The sequence below is a fragment of the Cetorhinus maximus genome, chromosome 5 (assembly GCF_964194155.1).
Source record: "Cetorhinus maximus chromosome 5, sCetMax3.hap1.1, whole genome shotgun sequence".
Taxonomy (NCBI): domain Eukaryota; kingdom Metazoa; phylum Chordata; class Chondrichthyes; order Lamniformes; family Cetorhinidae; genus Cetorhinus; species Cetorhinus maximus.
Window position 1 is genome coordinate 109,856,680 of NC_135883.1, and position 20,347 is coordinate 109,877,026.

The window sequence follows — 20,347 nt, forward strand, 5'->3', positions numbered from 1 at the left end:
CTGGACTAGTATTCCAGAGACCCAGGGTAACGCTCTGGGGACGCGGGTTCGAATTCCACACAGCAGATGGTGAAATCTCAATTCAATAAAAATCTGGAATTGCTGATTGTCATAAAAACCCACCTGGTTCTCTACTGGCTCACTAATCTGCCGTCCTTACCTGGTCTGGCCTATATATAACTCCAGACCCACAGCAATGTGGTTGACTCCGAACAAGGGCAATTAGGGATGGGCAGTAAATGGTGGCCTAGCCAGCAAGGCCCACATCCCGTGAACAAATAATAAAAAAAGGAAGACCTAAATAATCTTGTCAAATGGGCAAATATATAGGGAATGAAATTCAATGTAGAAAAATATAACATCATGCGAATCAGCAATACTTGATGTCCATCAGTACCAAATTATACAATGCATGCTTCTCTCTTTGAAGTTACTAAAGAATGCCATTACTTAGGAATCCACATCCAAAATAATTTAAACTGGACTGCACAAGTCAATACGCAGCCTCAAAGGCACCCAAGATGCTTAGGTTCGTGAAACAGAACTTCTATCACTCTTCAACTGCAGTAAAGAAAATACTGTACCAGACATTGGTTAGGTCACATTTAAGAGTACGGCGTAGCCACTTGGGACCCTTGTACTCCTAACACATTACCTTCTCGCAACCTGAATCGCCTCATGGAAATGCCCTCTGTGCCCTTTAGCACAGCGCAGAGGTGTTTCCTTTATGGGCTGCTGCTGCACACCCTTCACTTGCTTGCCCTCGCCCGTTGCACAGACACGTCCTGGCGTGCCTTGTTGTCATCCGGCAGCGGAGGTCCCCAGTGGGGGGTTCTCTACACAGGAGTCCTCCCACTTTCTATTGGAGACCTGGGATGGAAGATGTTGCATACAACTGTAGGATGTGTCGGTTCACAGACTCCGAGGATACCTGCATTTTTGGGGCCTTGTGGAGTACGCGGACCATGTGTCTGTTACTTGTTGTAGGCTGAATCACTTTTTTAGTTATTTGAAGAACCTTTTGCTTCTGCTTTGTTTGCACTTCAGTCCCATGCTCCTGATCTACGGGCACCTGGTGCGGAGTTGGGGGCAGGGAGGGAGGAGGAGCTCCTCATGAACCTGCTCCTGGACCTGGCCAAGTTGGCCAATAACAGGTCTAGGCAGCGGGCAATTGATGGGGTTATCCAGCCCAACTGTCTGTCCCTCTTCCGCAGCTACGTTCGCGGCCGGTGTCCCTGGAAAGGGAGCACGCAGGGTCTGCTGGCACTGTCAAGGCCTTCTGTGCTCGGTGGGCACTGTGGGGACTACAGTGCTTTATAGACCCCTTTGCTCACATTTTGATTTAATGTTGGTAAGTTTCCTTTAAATTTTGTTTTTGTAGTTTCCCTTTAAGGGGCTGCCTTTTACTTTATCCCTGATTTTGTTAATTTAGCTTATTTGGTTTGACTCGAAAGAGTTAAAAACATTACCTTCCTCGAGAAAGTTCAATGCCGGGCAGCTCGTTTTGTTACAATTACTCACAAGATTCTAGTGTAGTCGTGGGTAACCTGTAGTCCGTGGGCTGCATGAAGCCCATCAGGGTTCTGAATACGGCTCACGATACATTTTGTTGACTGTTGCCCATGTGCAGGGTTGCCAGATTCCACTGGTTTCTGTCCGCATAATTTTTTTCCTACCAGTATTACTAAAGCAAGGGCGCGTGAAACGAGGTATCTGCTGACTGCACACACCATTGACTGTGAGAGTTGTGTCCAATCAAAGTGCTGTTATGGTTCAATCGGCATGCCCCGCAAATTCTAGGTACGCAAGCACAGTTAACAAAATTACCCTATCCCAGGAGATTCTCTTGGTTACAAAACCAGTGGACGTGGAAATTTGCTTTTTAATGTTACTTTAACCAATAATTTAATTTTCCCCTAATTATATGATAAATCGCTTTGTGTTGAAGTGGCATGATAAAGAAGGAGAATCAAGTACAAAATCAGGAAGTACAGAGGAAGAAGAAGCAGCCAAAAAGAGGAAAATCGTTGACGAGGGCAGAATAGTAAAAGAGAGTTGGGAGCTGGATTATTTTGTTATTGAACAGAAAGGGAGGCCACTTTGCTTAATATGCAACTACGTGATAACAGTTCCAAAAAAAACGTTAAGAAACTTTATGAAACATGCCATTCCACTCACGTAGAAAAATTTCCAGCAGGTTCTGCCCAACGTGCTCAACAGCTTCCAAATCTGAAGGAAGCCGTGGAAACATTTTCTATAACTCGTTATGAAATATTCGGCGGGTATTAAATGTATTTAATCTTATTTATGGGTCATGGTTAATGCACATGCCTGATTTCAATCTTGCGGCCCACTGAGATGAAGGAGGGCCATTCATGTGGCCCAATCCCTAGCCTAGGTTTCTTTCATTCACGGGATGTGGGCTTCGCTGGCTGGGCCAGCATTTATTGCCCATCCCCAGTTGCCCTTGAGAAGGTGGTGGTGAGCTCATGTGAAATAATGGGCAAAATTTTTACCTTGGTGGGCAGGCGTGCACCCGAACTACTCAAGCGTAAAATGACGTGCGCTGATGTCGGACAAGCGTCCCAATGTCAACGAGCTGTTGCGTGATATTTCGGTCGGCGGGAATGCGCCTGAGTCAGCAGCGTGCCCACCGACAATTAAAAGGCCTATTAAGGCCAGTAACAAGGTAATAAAAATAAATTTTGCGCTGCCCATCCAACCTTACGGTTGGTGGGCAGGCGAAAAGGCTAAGCACTTTTTAGGAAACCTCATTCACGTGCAGGATAATGTTTCCTAAAGGTTTTAAAATTTAATTAATAACTTGTCCCTGCTCATGTGACAAGAGTCACGTGAGGGGACATGTTTTATAGCCTTTCTAATTTAAAAAAAAACTCCATCTCCCTGAGGCAGCTCTGAGCTTGCCCTGATTGCACTCTTCACCCTCTGCCCGCACAGGCAGCATTAAGCCACTCGTGTTTCACGCTGGGCAAGCCTTAATTGGCCCACCAGCGTGAAATCGCCTTCCAGCATCGATCGCAGGCTGCAGTTGGCTTCCCAACCACCCCAGCCAAGCTTGCCCGAGAAGGGTGAAATTCTGCCCTATAATTATCTTCTCTGTGGTTTTAGCCCTGTAACTCTTTCCTTTCCTTATCCCTCTTTTATTGAGTGAAAAAGGAGGCTACGTTATGCCCCTCCTCTCACGTTTGAGTATGTGCGAATAAACTAACCCTCTGATTTTACCCTATCTTGAGTCTGCTGTGGAGCTATTAACAGAAATTGGATCACACCAAAACTGAGGGGTTGGGAAATTACACCACCCCTTATAAAGGGGGAAATTGAAATCAAAACACATTTCTGTTTATGGAAGGGTGGTGAGGAGAAATTAGAGCTATTTAAATTAAACCCCGCCCTCCTGTCTGTAACACTTTGGTAAAACAAAAAAGGAACACGATCACAATGTGGTCTATTGATGCAGACAGCACATAGATAGAATTGACTTCAACAGTCGCATGTGTGAACTCAAGGTTCAACAAATCAACCCCTTTGGCTCAATTTACCCAAGTAGTGGCATCCGTCCAGACCCAAGTAAATTGGAGGATATACATGCATTGCCAGCTCCACAAGATAAGGAGGATCACCAATACTGTTTGGGGTTGCTCAACTTTCTTTTTCCATATATTTCTAACTTCGCACAGAAAGTGTCGCCACTTTAGGAATTGCTCAAGAAATAAGTGCCTTTTCTATGGCACAAAGACCATCAATATATATTTAACGAGCTCAAGAATTTGCTATCTGAAGAAACATCCTCACTACAATTCTACGATCTGAGAAGAGATTACTATGGAAATAGATGCTTCTCAAAAAGGGCTAGGAGGCTGTTTACCTCAAAAGGAAAAGTCAATTGCATTTAGTTTCAGAAGCATATCGGCAGCCTAATCACACTACTCCAACATAGAGTGGAAGTGTCAGGAAGAGATATTAATGTATATCATGTTATTGGAAATGTTTTTTAAAATAGACATTTAACCTGTGTCTGTGAGTTTGTGTGTGTATTAATTGGATTAAAGCCAGCTAGTCTGGGTGCTTTGATGCATAGTAGTTGAGATATAAACTGTAAGGTATAGGGTGCGTTTGCATTTTGTTGAATAGAGCATTCAAAAGTGGGCGTGAAATCTTGCACCTAGCTAGGATTCACCAAGCAATATGTTTATATTACTAATAAAATTGGTACTATGAAAGGAGTTTTATTGTTGGAAGAAGTGGAGTTCAAAGGGCCTGGTGATACAATGAGAATTTGCATTCAAAGGGAAAGGCTGGGTATAACAGAAAGGAGTTTGTGTGTGCAGGGCAGAGGCATATAATATCTAAGCAGCTGTAAGCCTACAATTGTCTGCAAAGGAACCAAATTGAAAGGACCCTCATTTTGAATTTGTAAGGTGAAAATGCTTTGCTTGGTGTCTGATTAAATCTATAGGTTATCGTTGCCTTAGTGGAGATTAATTTGGGAATTTGTAAAAAGTTATAGGAGTAATTTGTAGCCATGTGTATGCGTATAATTTGTTGTAAGTTATTAAATGTTTCATTTAGTTTGATTTAAAAACCTCTCGAGAACTGGTGGTCTTATTCCTGAATTTAGAGCTGCAACTCAAAACATACCAATTGAAAATATAGACTATGACAGTTGTTTAAAGTTTCCCTCAGGGATTTTAAATAGCTCAGCCTTTACAAACTGCTGTGTCATAACAGGAAGACATTAGCTCTCGTGATTAGGATCATGCGATTCCATACCTACCTCTTCGGGAAGAAATTTGTGGTGGAGACTGACCACAAAACCACTCATTCTTCTTCACTCGGCCTTTGACTTTTTATTGTAAATATATTGCATGTGTTTTCTTTACAATATAAATTACAGTTGAAAAATTAGATCATATTGGTTAAACTGTTTAATAAAACAAAAGTACACATGCTAGGAGATAATTATTTATTAAAATATGCTTGAGCATGAAACATGTTTATCATAGCAAGCGTCAATAAAGATTAGGGGCAAAAATACATAAATTAAATGGCATGGTGAAACTGTGCAAGTTAAATCCATAAAGAAATGTATGGGTACTGAAAGAGACCCTCAGTGCATCAAGCATCAGTGTGCCTTTCTGATATTATGTTTTGTGGGAATTAACGCAGATAACATTCCAAATGTACAAAATTCCTCAGGTTCCATTCATTCTTGGGCACCACTATGTTTTAAGATTCAAAATTTGTGGCAATGGTTTTATCATGCAATGCAAAGTAAACATAGCATGAAGTGAGATGGGTTTCCAATGAACAAAACTATCTCCATTTAAAAAAATAAATCTGTCAGATAATAACTCATAATTACTCAATATGTCAGTCGATATGCCCTTTGCTCTTATTTCTGTCTTTGACAGTAAATATCATCACTAATAAAACATGAGAATATAATTGTTTCTACTCTAATACATAGAGAGTAATCTTCCTCACTTTTGAACGTGCATGGTCATTGTCTTTGCAAATGCAATCAAAGCAGCATCTTTTTGAAGTTGAAAAAGATTTGTTAAATGAAAATGACCATAATGAAAATGCCTGCATTTCAGTAAGTCAAACTATAAATCTGGGAAAAAAAACAATGAAGTATTATAGGTATCATTTGTAAGTAATATCCTTTTTCACTGAATTTACAAACATTCATACTTTTTTGCATTTAATTTTACGACTGGTTGCAATAAATTTTGATCGTGATGTCCTTGTAACTGATTGTAATAAATAAAAGGTTTGGAGAAGCCACATGGGTTGTTACAAAGTAGAGTGTTACAAGCCTGTTGCGTTACAGTACACTTCCCAAACAATGCTTTTATAAAAGTTGTTCATAGAACAATAGATAGGCCTGAGCATTGAGTACTCTGGCTTCAGGAACTATCTGTACATGGGTGTCATTGACATAAACCCACTGCCCTGGTGGTGCTCCAACATCTCTGAAACCTGAAAAGCAAAGATCATGATGAGTAAATCTGTTAATCACAGGCTTGAAACCACATGGCATTCCTGCTGAACTGATTGTTCTTAAATTCTGAGATGTAGTGGTTTTTAAAATAAAAATTGAAATAAGGAACAAGTTCAAAATTTAGGGCTCATTGTATGCAGAGGAATATTTTGGCGTACATACCTGGCTATTTTGTTCTAAGTGATTTTCTCCATGACTAAGTTAAAGAATCATGGAGAAAGCTACGTTTTCACAAATATTTTCAATTTTATGCCAATGGAAAGGTAAAGGGTGGCAAATGCTGAACTTAGTTTCTTTTGCTGGAAAAACAATTTTCCTCTGCCTTCCCAACCCACACCATTTTCATCTGACCTTTTAGTGGGTTGGGAAGGCCTTGGGTGCAAAACACACATGCACCTCCTCAGAGATCGGGTTCCCATTGTGAGGGTCACAGAAAAATTGTATTTCCTCCTGCAGCGGTTCAAGAAGGCAGCTCACCACCACCTTCTCAAGGGCAACTAGGGATGGGCAATAAACGCTGGCCCAGCCAGTGAAGCCCACATCCCGTGAATGAATAAAAAACACTTTTTTCATGTGCTGGTATGGGTTTTGTAAGCCCTAAAAATGCACCACCTTGGAGAATTCATGATCAATGGAGGAAGCCTGCTGAGGAGTTGGGAACATTCTGAAAGGCAATTATAAAACGTTTTTATACCTTCAAATGTCACTATTAGAGGTTGCATTGTAATGTAGATGTGTTTATAATGGAGTGGTTCGTCACAGGAATCTGTCATGTGAAGGTAAGTTGATCCTTACATTGACCAGCATTGTGCGATTGTTGTCATGCATTAAGTGCTTTTCCAATGGTCAGAAGTGCTTAATGCATTAAGAAATGTTTAAAGAAGTCCCTTCAGCCTCTGCTATCATGTTTGTGCTGTGTTAAATTGACTGACAGCTCTGGCTGTTTTTTTAAAAAAAACCTTGTTTTTGAAAGCTGAAAAAAGTCTCTGCACCTGCTTGCCCTCATTGATTGACAGGCACTCTGCTTTGAAATGGAAATGGGACATAATCTGTTCTGTTAGTTTCAGGCAAAATAGCTGGAAGCTATTTTTTATGATAGCTGTAGCCATTATAAATGTTTGGCTGGGTTTCAAAAGCTTATAATTGCTTCAGCTCAGCAGGTAGTCTATTGATCCAAGAACGACTGAAATTTTTAAGAGGCTACAAGAACAGAATATGCCTTTGATGTGGTTTCTTATTTGCTTACATACCTAATAGACACTTAAAGAATTACAATTTTTTGACTGGGAAAAAAGCAGCAGCAGGCTTACCAACCTGGTGAAGCTACAACACAGGACTACCTGCATGCTAAACAGTGGAAGCAGTATGCAATAGACAGCTAAGTGATCCCACAAACAATGGATCAGATCTAAGCTCTGCAGTACTGCCACATCTAGTCGTGAATAGTGGTGGACAATTAAACAACTCACTGGGGGAGGAAGATCCACAAACTCCATCCTCAATGATGGGGGAGCCCAGCACATAAATGCAAAGGACAAGGTATTTGCATCCATCTTCAGTGAGAAGTGCTGAGTGGATGATCCATCTCAGCCTCCTGAATTCAATTCACTCCATGAGGCATTAAGAAATGGCTGAAGGCACTGGATACTGCAGGGGCTATGGACACTGACAACATCCTGGCAACAGTACTGAAGACTTGTGCTCTTGATCTAATTGCACCTGTAGCCAAACTGTTCCAGTACGGCTACAACACTGACATCTACCCGACTAAGTGGAAAACTGTCCAGGTATGTCCTGCCAACAAAAAGCAGGACAAATCCAACCCGGCTAATTATTGCCCCATCAGTCTACTCTCGTTCATCAGCAAAATGATGGAAAGTGTTGTCAACAGTGCTATCAAGTGGCACTTACTCAGCAATAGCCTGCTCACTGACACTCAGTTTGGGTTCCACCAAGACCATTCAGCCCCTGAACTCATTACAGCCTTGTACCAAAATTGGAGAAAAAGGCTAAACTCAAGAGGTGAGGTGAGAGTGACCCCCCCCCTCCTTGACATAAAGGCAGCATTTGACAGAGTGTGGCATCAAGCAGCCCTAGTAAAACTGAAGTCAATGGGAATCAGGGGGAAACTCTCCACTTGTTGGAGTCATACCAAGCACAAAGAAAGGTGATTGTGATTGTTGGAGGTCAATTATCTCAGCCGCAGGACATCGCTGGAGTTCCTCAGGGTAGTGTCCTAGGCCTAACCATCTTCAGCTGCTTCATCAATGACCTTCCCTCCATCATAAGGTCAGAAGTGGCAATGTTTGCCGATGATTGCACAATATTCAGCACCATTTGCAACTTCTCAGACGCTGAAGCAGTCCACGTTCATATGCAGCAAAACCTGAACAACATTCAGGCTTTGGTTGATAAGTAGCAAGTGAAATATGCGCCACACGAGTGCCAGGCAATGACCATGTCCAGCAAGAGAGAATCTAACCATCTCCCTAAGACATTCAATGGCATTACCATCGCCGAATTGCTCACTATCAACATTCTGGGGGCTTACCATTGACCAGAAACTGAACTGGATCAGACATATAAATACAGCAGCTACAAGAGCAGGTTAGAGGCTGGGAATTCTTCAGGGAGAAACTCACCTCCTGACTCCCCAAAGCCTAACCACCATCTACAAGGCACAAGTCAGGTGCGTGATGGAATACTCTCCACTTGCCTGGATGAGTGCAGTTCCAACAACACTCAAGAAACTTGACACCATCCAGGACAAAGCAGCCCGCTTGATTGGCACCCCATCCATCACCTTAAACATTCACTCCCCCCACCGCCAACACACAGTGGCAGCAGTGTGTACCATCTACAAGATGACAATGGTGTAGCGGTATTGTCACTGGACTAGTAATCCAGAGACCCAGGGTAATGGTCTGAGGGCTGGGTTCGCATACCGCCATGTCAGACTAATGATGACCATGAAAGCATTGCCAATTGTTGTAAAAACCCATCTGGTTTACTAATGTCCTTTGGGGAAGGAAATCTGCCGACCTTACCTGGTCTGGCCTACACGTGACTTCAGACCCATAGCAATGTGGTTGACTCAAATGCCCTCTGAACAAGAACAATTAGGGATGGGCAATAAACGCTGGCCTAGCCAGCGACGTCCACATCCCATGAATAAAAAAAAAATCACCAAGGCTCCTTCAGCAGCAACTTTCAAACTGGTGATCTCCATGACCTAGAAGGACAAGAGCAGAAATGCATGGGAACACCACCTGCAAGTTCCCCTCCAATCCATGCACCATTCTTAGTTGGAACCGTTCCTTCAGTGTCGCCTGGTCAAAATCCTGGAACTCCCTTCCTAACAGCATTGTGGGTGTACCTACACCACATGGGCTGCAGTGGTTCAAGAAGACAGCTCACCACCACCTGCTCAAGGACAGTTAGGGATGGGCAACAAATGCTGGCCAAGCCAGCGACACCCACATCACGTCTAAGAATAAATAAAAAAATTGTAACCAAGGTAGCTGTGAGAGTTAGTAGAAAGTTAGTGGATAGAATGGCCATTATTTTGCCCATTTTACCTGGGATATTTTTGTTTCCAGAAATATGCTCAGATAATTTTTTGTTGGCTGCTCTGACTTGCACATATGCTGTATAGTGCCCTCCACGCATAGAGCCAGAGTGTTCAACTACTCCATACAAACTGTAGAGCACCTTGTTTCCCTCTCCAACATTCTAAAAAGAAAGATGCACAAAAGTCAGAGTTACTCAAGTACATTTGCAAGATACAATGATTAGAATTTTAACATTTATAAATTTGGAGAACTCATCACCAGTCACAAACTCCAACATGAGCTCAACAGAATGCTGGAACTGTGCAGATTGCTTCTGCCTCTTCCCCAAGTTCCACAAACATGCTGTTAGACCTTTATTTCCCCTTACCTCAGCTACAATTTTTTCTCCCTTTTCCAGACCCAACCTATTTCCATTAACACCTCCTGCCACTTTAACAAATTCCAGCTTTCTGGTCCCAAACCATCGCCTGCTCAACCTTTTTTTTATTCATTCATTGAGTGTCGTTGACTAGGTCAGCATTTACTGCCCATCCCTAATTGCCCTTGAACTGACCATAAGATGTAGGAGCAGAAGTAGGCCATTTGGCCCATCGAGTCTGCGCCGCCATTCAATGAGACCATGGCTGATCTGATAATCCTCAACTCCACTTTCTTGCCTTTTCCCCATAACCCTTGATTCCCTTACTGATTAAAAATCTGTCTATCTCAGTCTTGAATATACTTAACGCACCCCCCACCCCCTCCGGTCTCTGCAGCCCTCGGCGGTAAAAGAATTCCACAGATTCACTACCCTCTGAGAGAAGAAATTCCTCATCTCTGTCTTAAATGGATGACCCCTTACTGAGATTATGCCCTCTTGTCCCAGACTTTCCAACAAGGGGAAACAACCTCTCAGCATCTAACCTGTCAAGCCCCCTAAGAATCTTATATGTTTCAATAAGGTCGCCTCTCATTCTTCTAAACTCCAATGAGTGCAGGCCCAACCTTCTCAATGTCTCCTCATAAGAAAATCCCTCCAATCCCAGGATCAACCTAGTGAACCTTCTATGGACCGCCTCCAATGCCAGTATATCTATCTTGAGATAAGGGACCAAAACTGTTTACAGTATTCTAGGTGTGGTCCTTGTATAGTTTTAACAAGACTTCCCTATTTTTACACTCCATTCCCTTTAAAATAAAGGCCAACATTCCATTTGCCTTCCATATTACACGCTGAACTTGTATGCTAACTTTTTGTGCTTCATGCACGAGGATCCTCAAATCCCTGTGCTGCAGCTTTCTGCAATCTTTCTTCATTTAAACAATATTCAGTTCCTCTATTCTTCCTGTCAAAGTGCATAACCTCATATTTTCCTGCCAGGCCATTTCAGAGGGCATTTTCAATCACATTGCTGTAGGTCTAGAGTCACATGTAGGTCAGACCAGGTAAGGATGGCAGGTTTCTTTTTTATTGAATCTGCCATGGTGGGATTTGAACCTGGGTCCCCAGAGGATTACCCTGGGCCTCTGGATTACCAGTCTAGTGACAATACCCTTACACCGCTGCCTCCCCTGACTATGACTATGGTCATACAGGTCCTCCACACTTCGGTTCAACTTATCTGCAAATGTCACCTTGCTGAACTTGTATTTATTTACCTAAACCGAGGATTCCCCTTTACTGTGACAAAAAAAAGGCCTTGGCCGAGTCCATCCAATTTCCCCATTCTTCAGCCCTCACCTTCTATCCCATGCCCAAAACTAGGATTCCAATTAGATCCTCCAGCTCCGTGATCTCACCACAAAACCATTTTACTGCCTTCCCCTTTCAGCATTCCCAAGGGGCTGGTTCTCTACGATACCCTGGTCCACTCTTCCATCACTCCAAACACCTGGTTTCCTTCCCCTGGAAACTTCCCTTGTGAGTACAGTCGATGCAAAACTTGCCCATTCATCTCCTCCCACATCACCATCCAGGACCCCAAACATTCCTTCCAGGTGAGCCAATTATTTACTTGTACTTACTCCAGCCTAGTATACTGAATTCACAGCTCATGATGCCTCCTCTGAGACCAAAAGGCGCTTGCTTTTCTGAACAGGTCCACAAGCACAACTTTGAACTCTTAATTGCCACTAAAATTCTCTATTTCTGCCATGAACTCTGTCCTTCGACTTATGCGCTGTTTCTGTGATCCCTAATATAAGCTTGGGAAACAGAACCTTGTATTTATACTAAAGATTTTGCAATATCTGGCCTTAATATAAACTTCAATAACTTTAGACCTACACCATAGCTCTAATTTTGTCTGATAGTAGGTGCTGTTAAAGCGATCGTTATATTAGTGCCTCTAGACATGTGGGAGTGAACATTGATACACCACCAGGACTTTGATCTGGACTACTAGTGCTAACATGCCTTTTCTTTCATCAGACTCATCACAGTGTTCTGCTTTATTAGATTTTTATCTGCTACTTCTCCAAATTAGCTAACCCTGCTTTAACTATTCACACATCTCTGGGTCTTGTATGTCTTTTAGTGTTTTCATTTGTCTCATTGTGCCTCTTTCTTGTCGCACAGTATTATTGTTTCTGTCAATTAACCATCTTCTGCTTTCAACACTTTACAATTCATCTTTTACTTTTCTTGGGTATATATTTTTCTTGATTCCTTTCCCTCATTCTGTTTCTTCTTACATGCTGTTCATCTGAGATATTTTTCAGTTCTGATGAAGAACAATGCCTAAAATATAACTTGTTGCTGCACATGTTTGAGTGTTTCCAGCATTATCTGTTTTTGATACACATAGGAGAGATGCAAAAAACTGTCTTTATCTCATAACTATCAGTTTCTGAAATTAACAAAACTTTGGCCAGGATTTTACTTATGACGGGCGGGCTGGGCGGGAGCGGAGCTGATCGTCACGCGCGATCAGCTCCGTGCCACCATTTCACGCGTGGGCCAATTAAGGCTTCCGAAAATAGCGGGAAGGAGCGGGCAGTGGTGGGGATCCAATGACCGCTGGGCCCAATGGCGACCCAGCGGCCTATTCAAAAACGGCGCAGGCAGCCTTCCAAAGGCTGCCACCGATGTCGCACAGGAGGATGTCAGATAGTGCTCTCAGAGAGCAGGCCAGGCAGGAGGGCAGGTCGGCGGGGCAGTCGGCCTCAAGGTTTTCGGATGAGTGTCTCACTGCCTTCCTTGAGGAGGTGGCAGCACGCCACGAGATCCTTGTGCCAAGGGACGGGAGGAGGAGACCTCCCACATAACAAAACATGCCTGGGAGGAGGCGGCAGAAAGGTTCAGCTCCCATGATGTGCTGAGACGCATCTGGGTGCCATAAGTGGTTTAATTACCTCTTGCGATCTGGAAGGGTGAGTACCGTGTTGGCATGGGTCACTTATCACAGCAGTTAGGTTGGCCGCCCCCAGCACCCCGCCAATTCAGAATTTTGTTTTTGCATTCATTCATTCACGGGATGTGGCCTTCGCTGGGTGGGCCAGCATTTATTGCCCATCCCTAGCTTCCCCTGAGAGGGTGGTGCTGAGCTGCCTTCTGTATCCACTGCATGTGCTGTTGTAACACCCACAGTAGTGTCTGGGGGCGAGCTCCAGGATTTTGACCTAGCCACAGTGGTGGAACACCAAAACATTTCAAAGTCAGGATGCTGAATGACTTGGAGTGGAAGTTCCAGGTGGCGGTGTATCCATCTATCTGCTGCCCTTGTCCTTCTAGGTGGCAGTGCTCGTGGGTTTGGAAGGTCTTAGAGTGTGAGTGGCAAATGTGATGGAGGCAGCATCTGGGCAAAGGGGTCAGCCCTGGCTGCTTGGAATGAGTGTATGACGGCTCCAGGGTCACAAATTGGATGAGCCCTGCAATGTTTCACTCAGGTGGGGGTGGCAAGGCTGCAATGGAAATGCAGGTACAGGGTGGGCTAATCAATGTTCCTCTCTCCTTTCAGGAGAAGACAGCACACAACAATGCCGAGCGGCTACAGACTGGCAGAGGGCAATCCCACTTTCTCATCATGACCAGATACGAGCAGGAGGCACTGGAGCTGGAGAGGCGCCATGCGCCCAGGTCAAGTGGCCACAGTGAGGTTGGGGTGCCACTGGGAGGTTAGAGTGCATTGCACTGAGGTCACAATGTTTGTCAGTGCAAACATTCCACTGTTGACTGTATATTAAGTTCAGCATCCAACATGGGTTGCCCATTGATAATGGAAGGAGGAGCGCATCCTGATCTGGGTGCCAGGCATGCACATTAACAGTGTAACGACTTCTACTAATCAAGTGTCCTTGTTCATCCTTTCAGCCTCTCTGGAGCTTGCCCAGGCTCAGGAGGCAGATGGACCGCCACTGACCTCTGAGGGCCCAGAAGATATAAACGCACCAGCATCACACCCTCTCAGCCAGGCAGGCACCAGCACAGATACTAGCACCTCAGTGGGGGTAAGATCATCGGCTAGTATCTCGGTGCACAGCGGTGAGGGCACTTCACACTCACTTGAAGTGCAGGTGGAGAAAGAGTGTGCCCAGGGCGCCGGCAGTCGGAGCACGGCTGGGGACCGGGAACACGCTCAGTCGGTCGCTTATGATGTGCCTCTGAAGTCATCCCAGAGGCAGCAGATGTTGGAAGTCCAGCAGGGTCTGCGGGAGGATCTGGCGGAGATACAGGAGGGGATGTGTGCCATGGTCTCCGTGATGGAGGAGTCCATGCGGAGTGTGAGCAATGCAATGACCCTCATGGCCGAGTGCAATGCCTCCTCCATGAACAGAGTGGTGACTCTCATGGAGAGGCTCCTCCAGGAGAACAATCAGGGCTTCCTGGGGATCCACTCGGACCAGCAAGCCCTCATAATGGCATTGACCTCAGGTGGTCAGTGTCACTGTGGGAGATGGATTGGGCACCCAGTAGCCCAGCTAGGTGCCCAGCCATCAATGGTGGCAGGGAGGTCCAAAGCAACCTGATGTTGGCGCACGAGCTGCCTGCTGTCTATGCGGGCTCTTCTCAGGGCGCTCCAGATGTCGGCAGCAGCTCCTCCACCCCTCTGCCAGTGACCGTGGCATGTGATGAGGCTGCGGCAACTGGAGAGATGACAGTTGGGGCCAGCACAGGCTCCACAGGCCAGAGGACGCCCACCGAGGTCATCAAGGCCAACAAGACAGCAGAGTGAGCAGGCTGTCTCAAATGCCGGTGCCAGCAGAGCGGTGTGGGAGGGTGGTGGTGGGAGGTTTGCGGGGGGAGCACCTAGACATAGCACCCACAAACATAAAGGTAAATCACCTTAGGCAGAACACGGGCTTATCACTGATGATTTTTTTTTGCCCCCCCGTTTCAGTTGTTTTTAAGTGGGTATGATGTTCAACACCTTTTAACGGACTTTGATTTCTGTATGCAAGTTGGCAATCATTAAATGTTTTGGTTCTCAACAAGCCTCTGGGTGCTTCATTAATTCTGCAGGTGAAGGGGAACCCATGATGTTATGAGTGACTTGTTTGTCATTGAGCTTTATTGACAAGGCACATAGTTAATGTTCCTGACTAGGCAAATGTTGCTCTCAGGTATCGAGTATGGAGCCTGCAGCGCTAGCATGTGTTGGAGGTTAATCTTTGGTAGGCTAGCTGAAGGAGTGTTGGATCAAAGCCTCTCGGGTGTCCCTGCCTCCCTGGAGGTTGCCCGGGTCAGTGTCTATCCCCTCGGTGTTCTCCTCAGCGTGCTCATCCTTGGACTCACTACTGGACTTATCGTCTGCAGCCAGAGCATCTGCGTTTACGTCTTCTTCCTCCACTGTGTCCCCCCTTTCCAGCGCCAGGTTGTGGAGAGCACAGCATGAAACCACTATCACGATCTCCAGTATTAGACGTCAGACAAACAATGTGACAAATGGTCACACTACTTGAGATAATGGAAAGGTCGAGAGAGGCTGATGAAGTAGCACCAAGTGTCATCAGAGTAATTGTGGAAAATGACATTGCGTTTTCAGATGATGTCACCAAGGGGCAGCATGTAGATGAGAAATAGGAGAAAGCGAAGGAAAGATGCTTGGGGGCACCAGAGGTTTAAGGTGCAGTTGCAGGAACAGAGGCCATTAGAAGTGATTCTCTGCCATGATGAGATCAATAAGGATGGAACCATGCAAATGCAGTTCCATTAAGCTGGACGACAGTGGGCAGGTGTTGGAGGAAGAAGATGTGGTCAACCATGTCAAAGGCTGCAGATAGGTCAACAAGGATGAGGAAGAATAATTTACCATAGTCACAGTCACATCAAAGCCACAAATGACATGTTATAAGAACCATTTCGGTATTGTGGCAGAGCTCATCACCACCTTCTCAACGGAAAATAGGAACTGGCAATAAATGCTGGCCTTGCCAGTGACGTCCACATCCCATGAACAAATAATAAACAACTGATTAGTGGGATTGAAACATGGAGTTCTGGGAAAGATGGGCAGCAAAAGTGTTGGTGAGAGCAGGGAGATGTGGGGAAGAACAAAAAGAAAGGCTTGTGATTTGGTGAAGGCAAGAGAAATTAAATGACGAAAGGAGATGGTAATGGGACAAGTAGAGAAACACAAGATGGGTCTAGAGAAGGTTTATTACCCCCTCTCCCTTTCCCTGCCTCTGTACTTGCTTAAAACCTGTTACAACTTTAACTTTTTCCAGTTCTGACGAAAGTTTGTCAACCTATTTCTCTAACACTATTTCTCTCTCAACAGATGCTACCTCATCTGAAGTCATGTTAAACTTTTATAGAACCTTGGTTAGTTGCACTTGGAGTATTGTGCACAGTTATGGTTTCTATCATAAAACGGATATAGAGGCAGATGACAAAGTGCAAAAAAGATTAACAAGGATGATACAAGAATTGAAAGGTTATGACTAGCAGGAAAAACATAACAGGCTGGGGCCCTTTTGGCCAGAAAAGAGAAGGGTGCAAGGTGAACTGATGTAGGTATTTAAAATGATGAAGGAGTTCAATAATGAATTTCTAGAGAAGATGGGCTGGATTTTACCAGCCCTCTGAAGAGGGGCAGGAAGGCGGGCAGCCTTGTAAAATGGCAGCAGAAAGTATGGGGTGGAGAGCTTGACATCTTCTTGCCACTATGGAATATTCTGAATGATGGAAAGGGCAGCAATGCAGCCACCTGCCAACCAGCAAGCAATAAGTAAAAGTGATATGAGAATTTTTTTTTTCATGCAGTGAATGGTTAAGGTCTGAGATACACTGTCTGAGTGTGTGGTGGAGGCAGGTACAATTGAAGCGTTCAGAAGGGAATTAACGCTGTTGTCTGAAAAGGAAGAATGTACAGGGTTATGGGGAGAGGGAGGAGAATGGCACTAAAGGAACTGCTCATTTGAAGAGCAGGTGCAGACACGATGGGTCGAATGGCCGCCTCCTGCACTGTTTCAGAATTGGGTGGCCAATTAAACCAATTAATAGACCAATTAAGGGTATTTTACTGGCATCAGGATAGACTCCCACTGTCAGCTGTGGCTCAGTTCATAGCACCCTCGCCTTTGAATCAGAGGGTTGTGGGTTCATGTCCCACTCCCGGAAACCAAGAACTGTGATTGTACTCGAAAAGAGTTGCATATGCAGACCACCAGTCAAATTGTGACGGCCTCCCTGCAGGTTCTTGGGGGAGGGGCCTTCCTTTGTTGCCACTCCATGACCCATAGCGGGCTCCCCAGGGCAATGGCCACCCTTTGTGGCTCCAACGCCATTGCTGAAGAGTTAACCCCTCTAATTGCTGGGACCTGTCTGCCTGGTCCCAGCACATTCAATAAAAGAAACTTATCTGTCCTTCATGGATGCTTCATGGATACGAGGCACCCTCTTCTTCCTGCAGCTTCAAAAGCAGCCACGTCTATCGGCGGCACTGCCGAGGCTGCCAACCTGCCAGCCCTCTGATTGGGCCAGCAGCTCAGAGGAATTGAAAGGCGGCCCAGGCAGCAGCCTCTTAATTGGCTGCCACTGGTAAATTGCCAACCGCCTGCATGAGCTTGTGACCACTTTCGGTCCAGGCTGCGGGACAACCCTGGAATTGAGAAAATTCCAACCGATGTTTCCAATTTTAGAGAATTCATAAACTAGGGGCCAAAATTTAAAAAATAGTCCCTACCAAATCCATTAGGAGATTCAAGAGAAACTTCATTACTTAAAGAGTGATAAGAATTGAAACACACCACCAAAAGAAGTTGTTGAAGAAAATAACATAGATGCATCTATAGGGAAGCTAGATAAGTACATCAGAGAGAAAAGAATAAAAGAGTATGTTGCTAAGGTTAGATGAAGAGGGGTAGGAGGCAGCTTTTGGGGTTTTGTGCAGAAAGTGGCATTGACCACTTAGACCAAATGACCCATTTCCTTGCTGTAGAATCAATGTAATCATGCTGGTCAGTAACATTATTATTGCATTTGCATTACCATTTTGAAGCAATTCACTTTTACGCAGTTTGAGTCACTGCTGGTATAAGGCATGCTATAAATATGTTTTTTCATTTCAACAGCTTCATGTAAACATAATTACAAATAGAAACAAACAGTATTCCTTTGGATAGCATAAAAGAACAGGACATATCGAATGGTTTTAAAATGAATAGGGTAAAGTAAACTGAAAAAACTGTAGTTTGCAGGCAAACAGTGTACCTTGCAGTTGGATGAACAGAATGGTGCCAAATCCAGCACTAAAGGGAAATCCACATGCCTATTAATTTTCCGCAAACTCAAACCTGTCTAAGGAAGAATACAAGTTATTAAAATAATAGAAACTTATATTTATATTCTTGTGGGTTTATAATGCAATATGGCAAATTTAAAATATGTTTTCTTATCACTTTAAACAAATATTTTAAATTGGGAAGTCAAGTTGATGAAATTATCAAAAATATATGGGAACCTAGGCTTTATATACAGGGCCACACAGTGCAAAAGCAAGGAAACAATGCAAAATTCATATAAGTCATTGCGTACACACGCAATATAATAATGTATCTAATTTTGAGCATCTTGCCTGACGAAGGATATATGGATAATGGAGAAGGTGCATTAGAGATTCACTGGCATAATTCTAAGGATGAGAGGCTTTATATAAGCGGAGTGACTAGAGAAACTGGAGTACATAAGAACAAAGAAGCCTGGGAGATCTAACACACATAATCAAAATTATGAGTTTTAATTCTGTAAATTGGAAATAAAGCAACTTCCACTAGTCAGAAGGTTAGTCATTTTAAGATTATGACTAGAAAAATGAATGAAGTTAGCCTTTTTTTTAAGCGTATTTTTAAGCAGAAACTTGTTAGAATATGGAATATTCCACCAGAAAGAGTGATGTAAGCAGAATTCATAATATTTTATCCACTTACTGTTATAAGGTATGTGGAAAAGAAACATTTTAAAGGTATGAGAAAGGACAGGAGAATGGGACTAAATGCATTGTTCTTTGAGAGCCAGCACCGGTGCGATAGGCCAAAAGGCCTCCTACTGTGCTATAAAATTCCATGACATAATTTTCTATGATTTGGTGGGAGGAGTTTAATTTTAAACCATTAATTGCTAAGGCACGCTGTACTTCATTGCTATGAACTTAAAAATCTAACACCACCAACTTTTTCAAACCAATTTTTGAAATTATTAATAATACCATTATTAGACAAACTATTCATTTAATGAACATACATTCGGATATGCTTAAATAACTTGGCACAAGAAGAAAAGTCTGAGAAATTTTACAAAATCTAAACACAACAGTTTCCTTATAAGCTGATTACCTAAAATGATCAAGGGGGAAAAGAGCACATAGGTGCCTGCTGACACCCCATTGAGAATTACCTGGTGGAATCTTTTAAGGTGAAGATTTAATACAGGTGGGACTGCAGAGATCAACATTTGCTTGCGAGCATTTGTATATATATGTTCTGATTTCTTCTCTATTAAAACAAAATGTTATTAAACAAAGTAAAATGCAACAAAATCTTAAACCCAAGGAAACAAACTTGACTCTGTTCAGATAGCTGAATAGTTAAGGATTTACAAGAAGCAATGTCCAGGAATAATTTACTAAGATCACTTAGCTTTAGCAATCCATTCAAAAGATTAATATCTTGGTTTAATTTTTATATATCCTTCATCTTTTTGTCAATCTTCTGTCCCCTCATAATATCTAGGAAAAGTATTGACTTGGGGGTGGGGGATGGGAGATGGTGGAAGAGGAGAAAGAGATAAAAGATCTGCCAATCTACAGTCTACAATCTTACTACTCCATGGCACAGTTGGATTATGTAATAGCTTTGGGAAATGTGCAAATTCATCTCCCAGATGTTCCATTAAAAAAAACATGGAACTGGACAATCAGACTTGTAAAAGTACATTTCTAAAATGTTTTCATTAGTTACTTTGGTTTGTATTTGACACTTGCTATAGACAAATTTTAATTCGCTATTAGGTTTCATCTTTAATTAATCTATACTTTTGAGGAAAAATATAAATAACCTTTAACCACAAACCAGGAAGCAGGTACATAATTTTAAAATAGTTTAAGAGTACAGTCTAAACAAATTGATCTGGTAGTGGTGTGGCAACATTACATTTCAACACAGAACAAATGGAAGATTTAAATGCATAATGCTCAGCATGCAGGATAAACACATACCTAGGATCAGCAAGGGCAGACTAAATAAAAATAGCTACTAAATGGATTAATTTCACTTCTGATTACTTAAAGAAGAAAAAAGGCGCTGCAGATCCTGCAAAGAGAAGGGCCCACTG

General features: G+C 43.4%; 1 protein-coding gene across 7 annotated transcripts in view; it reads right to left on the reverse strand.

Moving 5' to 3' along the window:
* Positions 1-4,970: 4,970 nt before the first annotated feature.
* usp45 (ubiquitin specific peptidase 45) overlaps positions 4,971-20,347 on the reverse strand; it is a 191,370-nt gene continuing 175,993 nt past the window's right edge. For all 7 annotated transcript variants that reach the window (XM_078542307.1, XM_078542308.1, XM_078542303.1 and 4 more), the window contains 4 exons: positions 19,412-19,509; positions 18,230-18,316; positions 9,604-9,757; positions 4,971-6,003 (listed from right to left, as the gene is read on the reverse strand). In XM_078542307.1, coding sequence (XP_078398433.1) covers positions 5,876-6,003; positions 9,604-9,757; positions 18,230-18,316; positions 19,412-19,509 — 467 coding nt within the window. In that variant the 3' untranslated portion in view covers positions 4,971-5,875. The remainder of the gene's footprint in view (positions 6,004-9,603; positions 9,758-18,229; positions 18,317-19,411; positions 19,510-20,347) is intronic.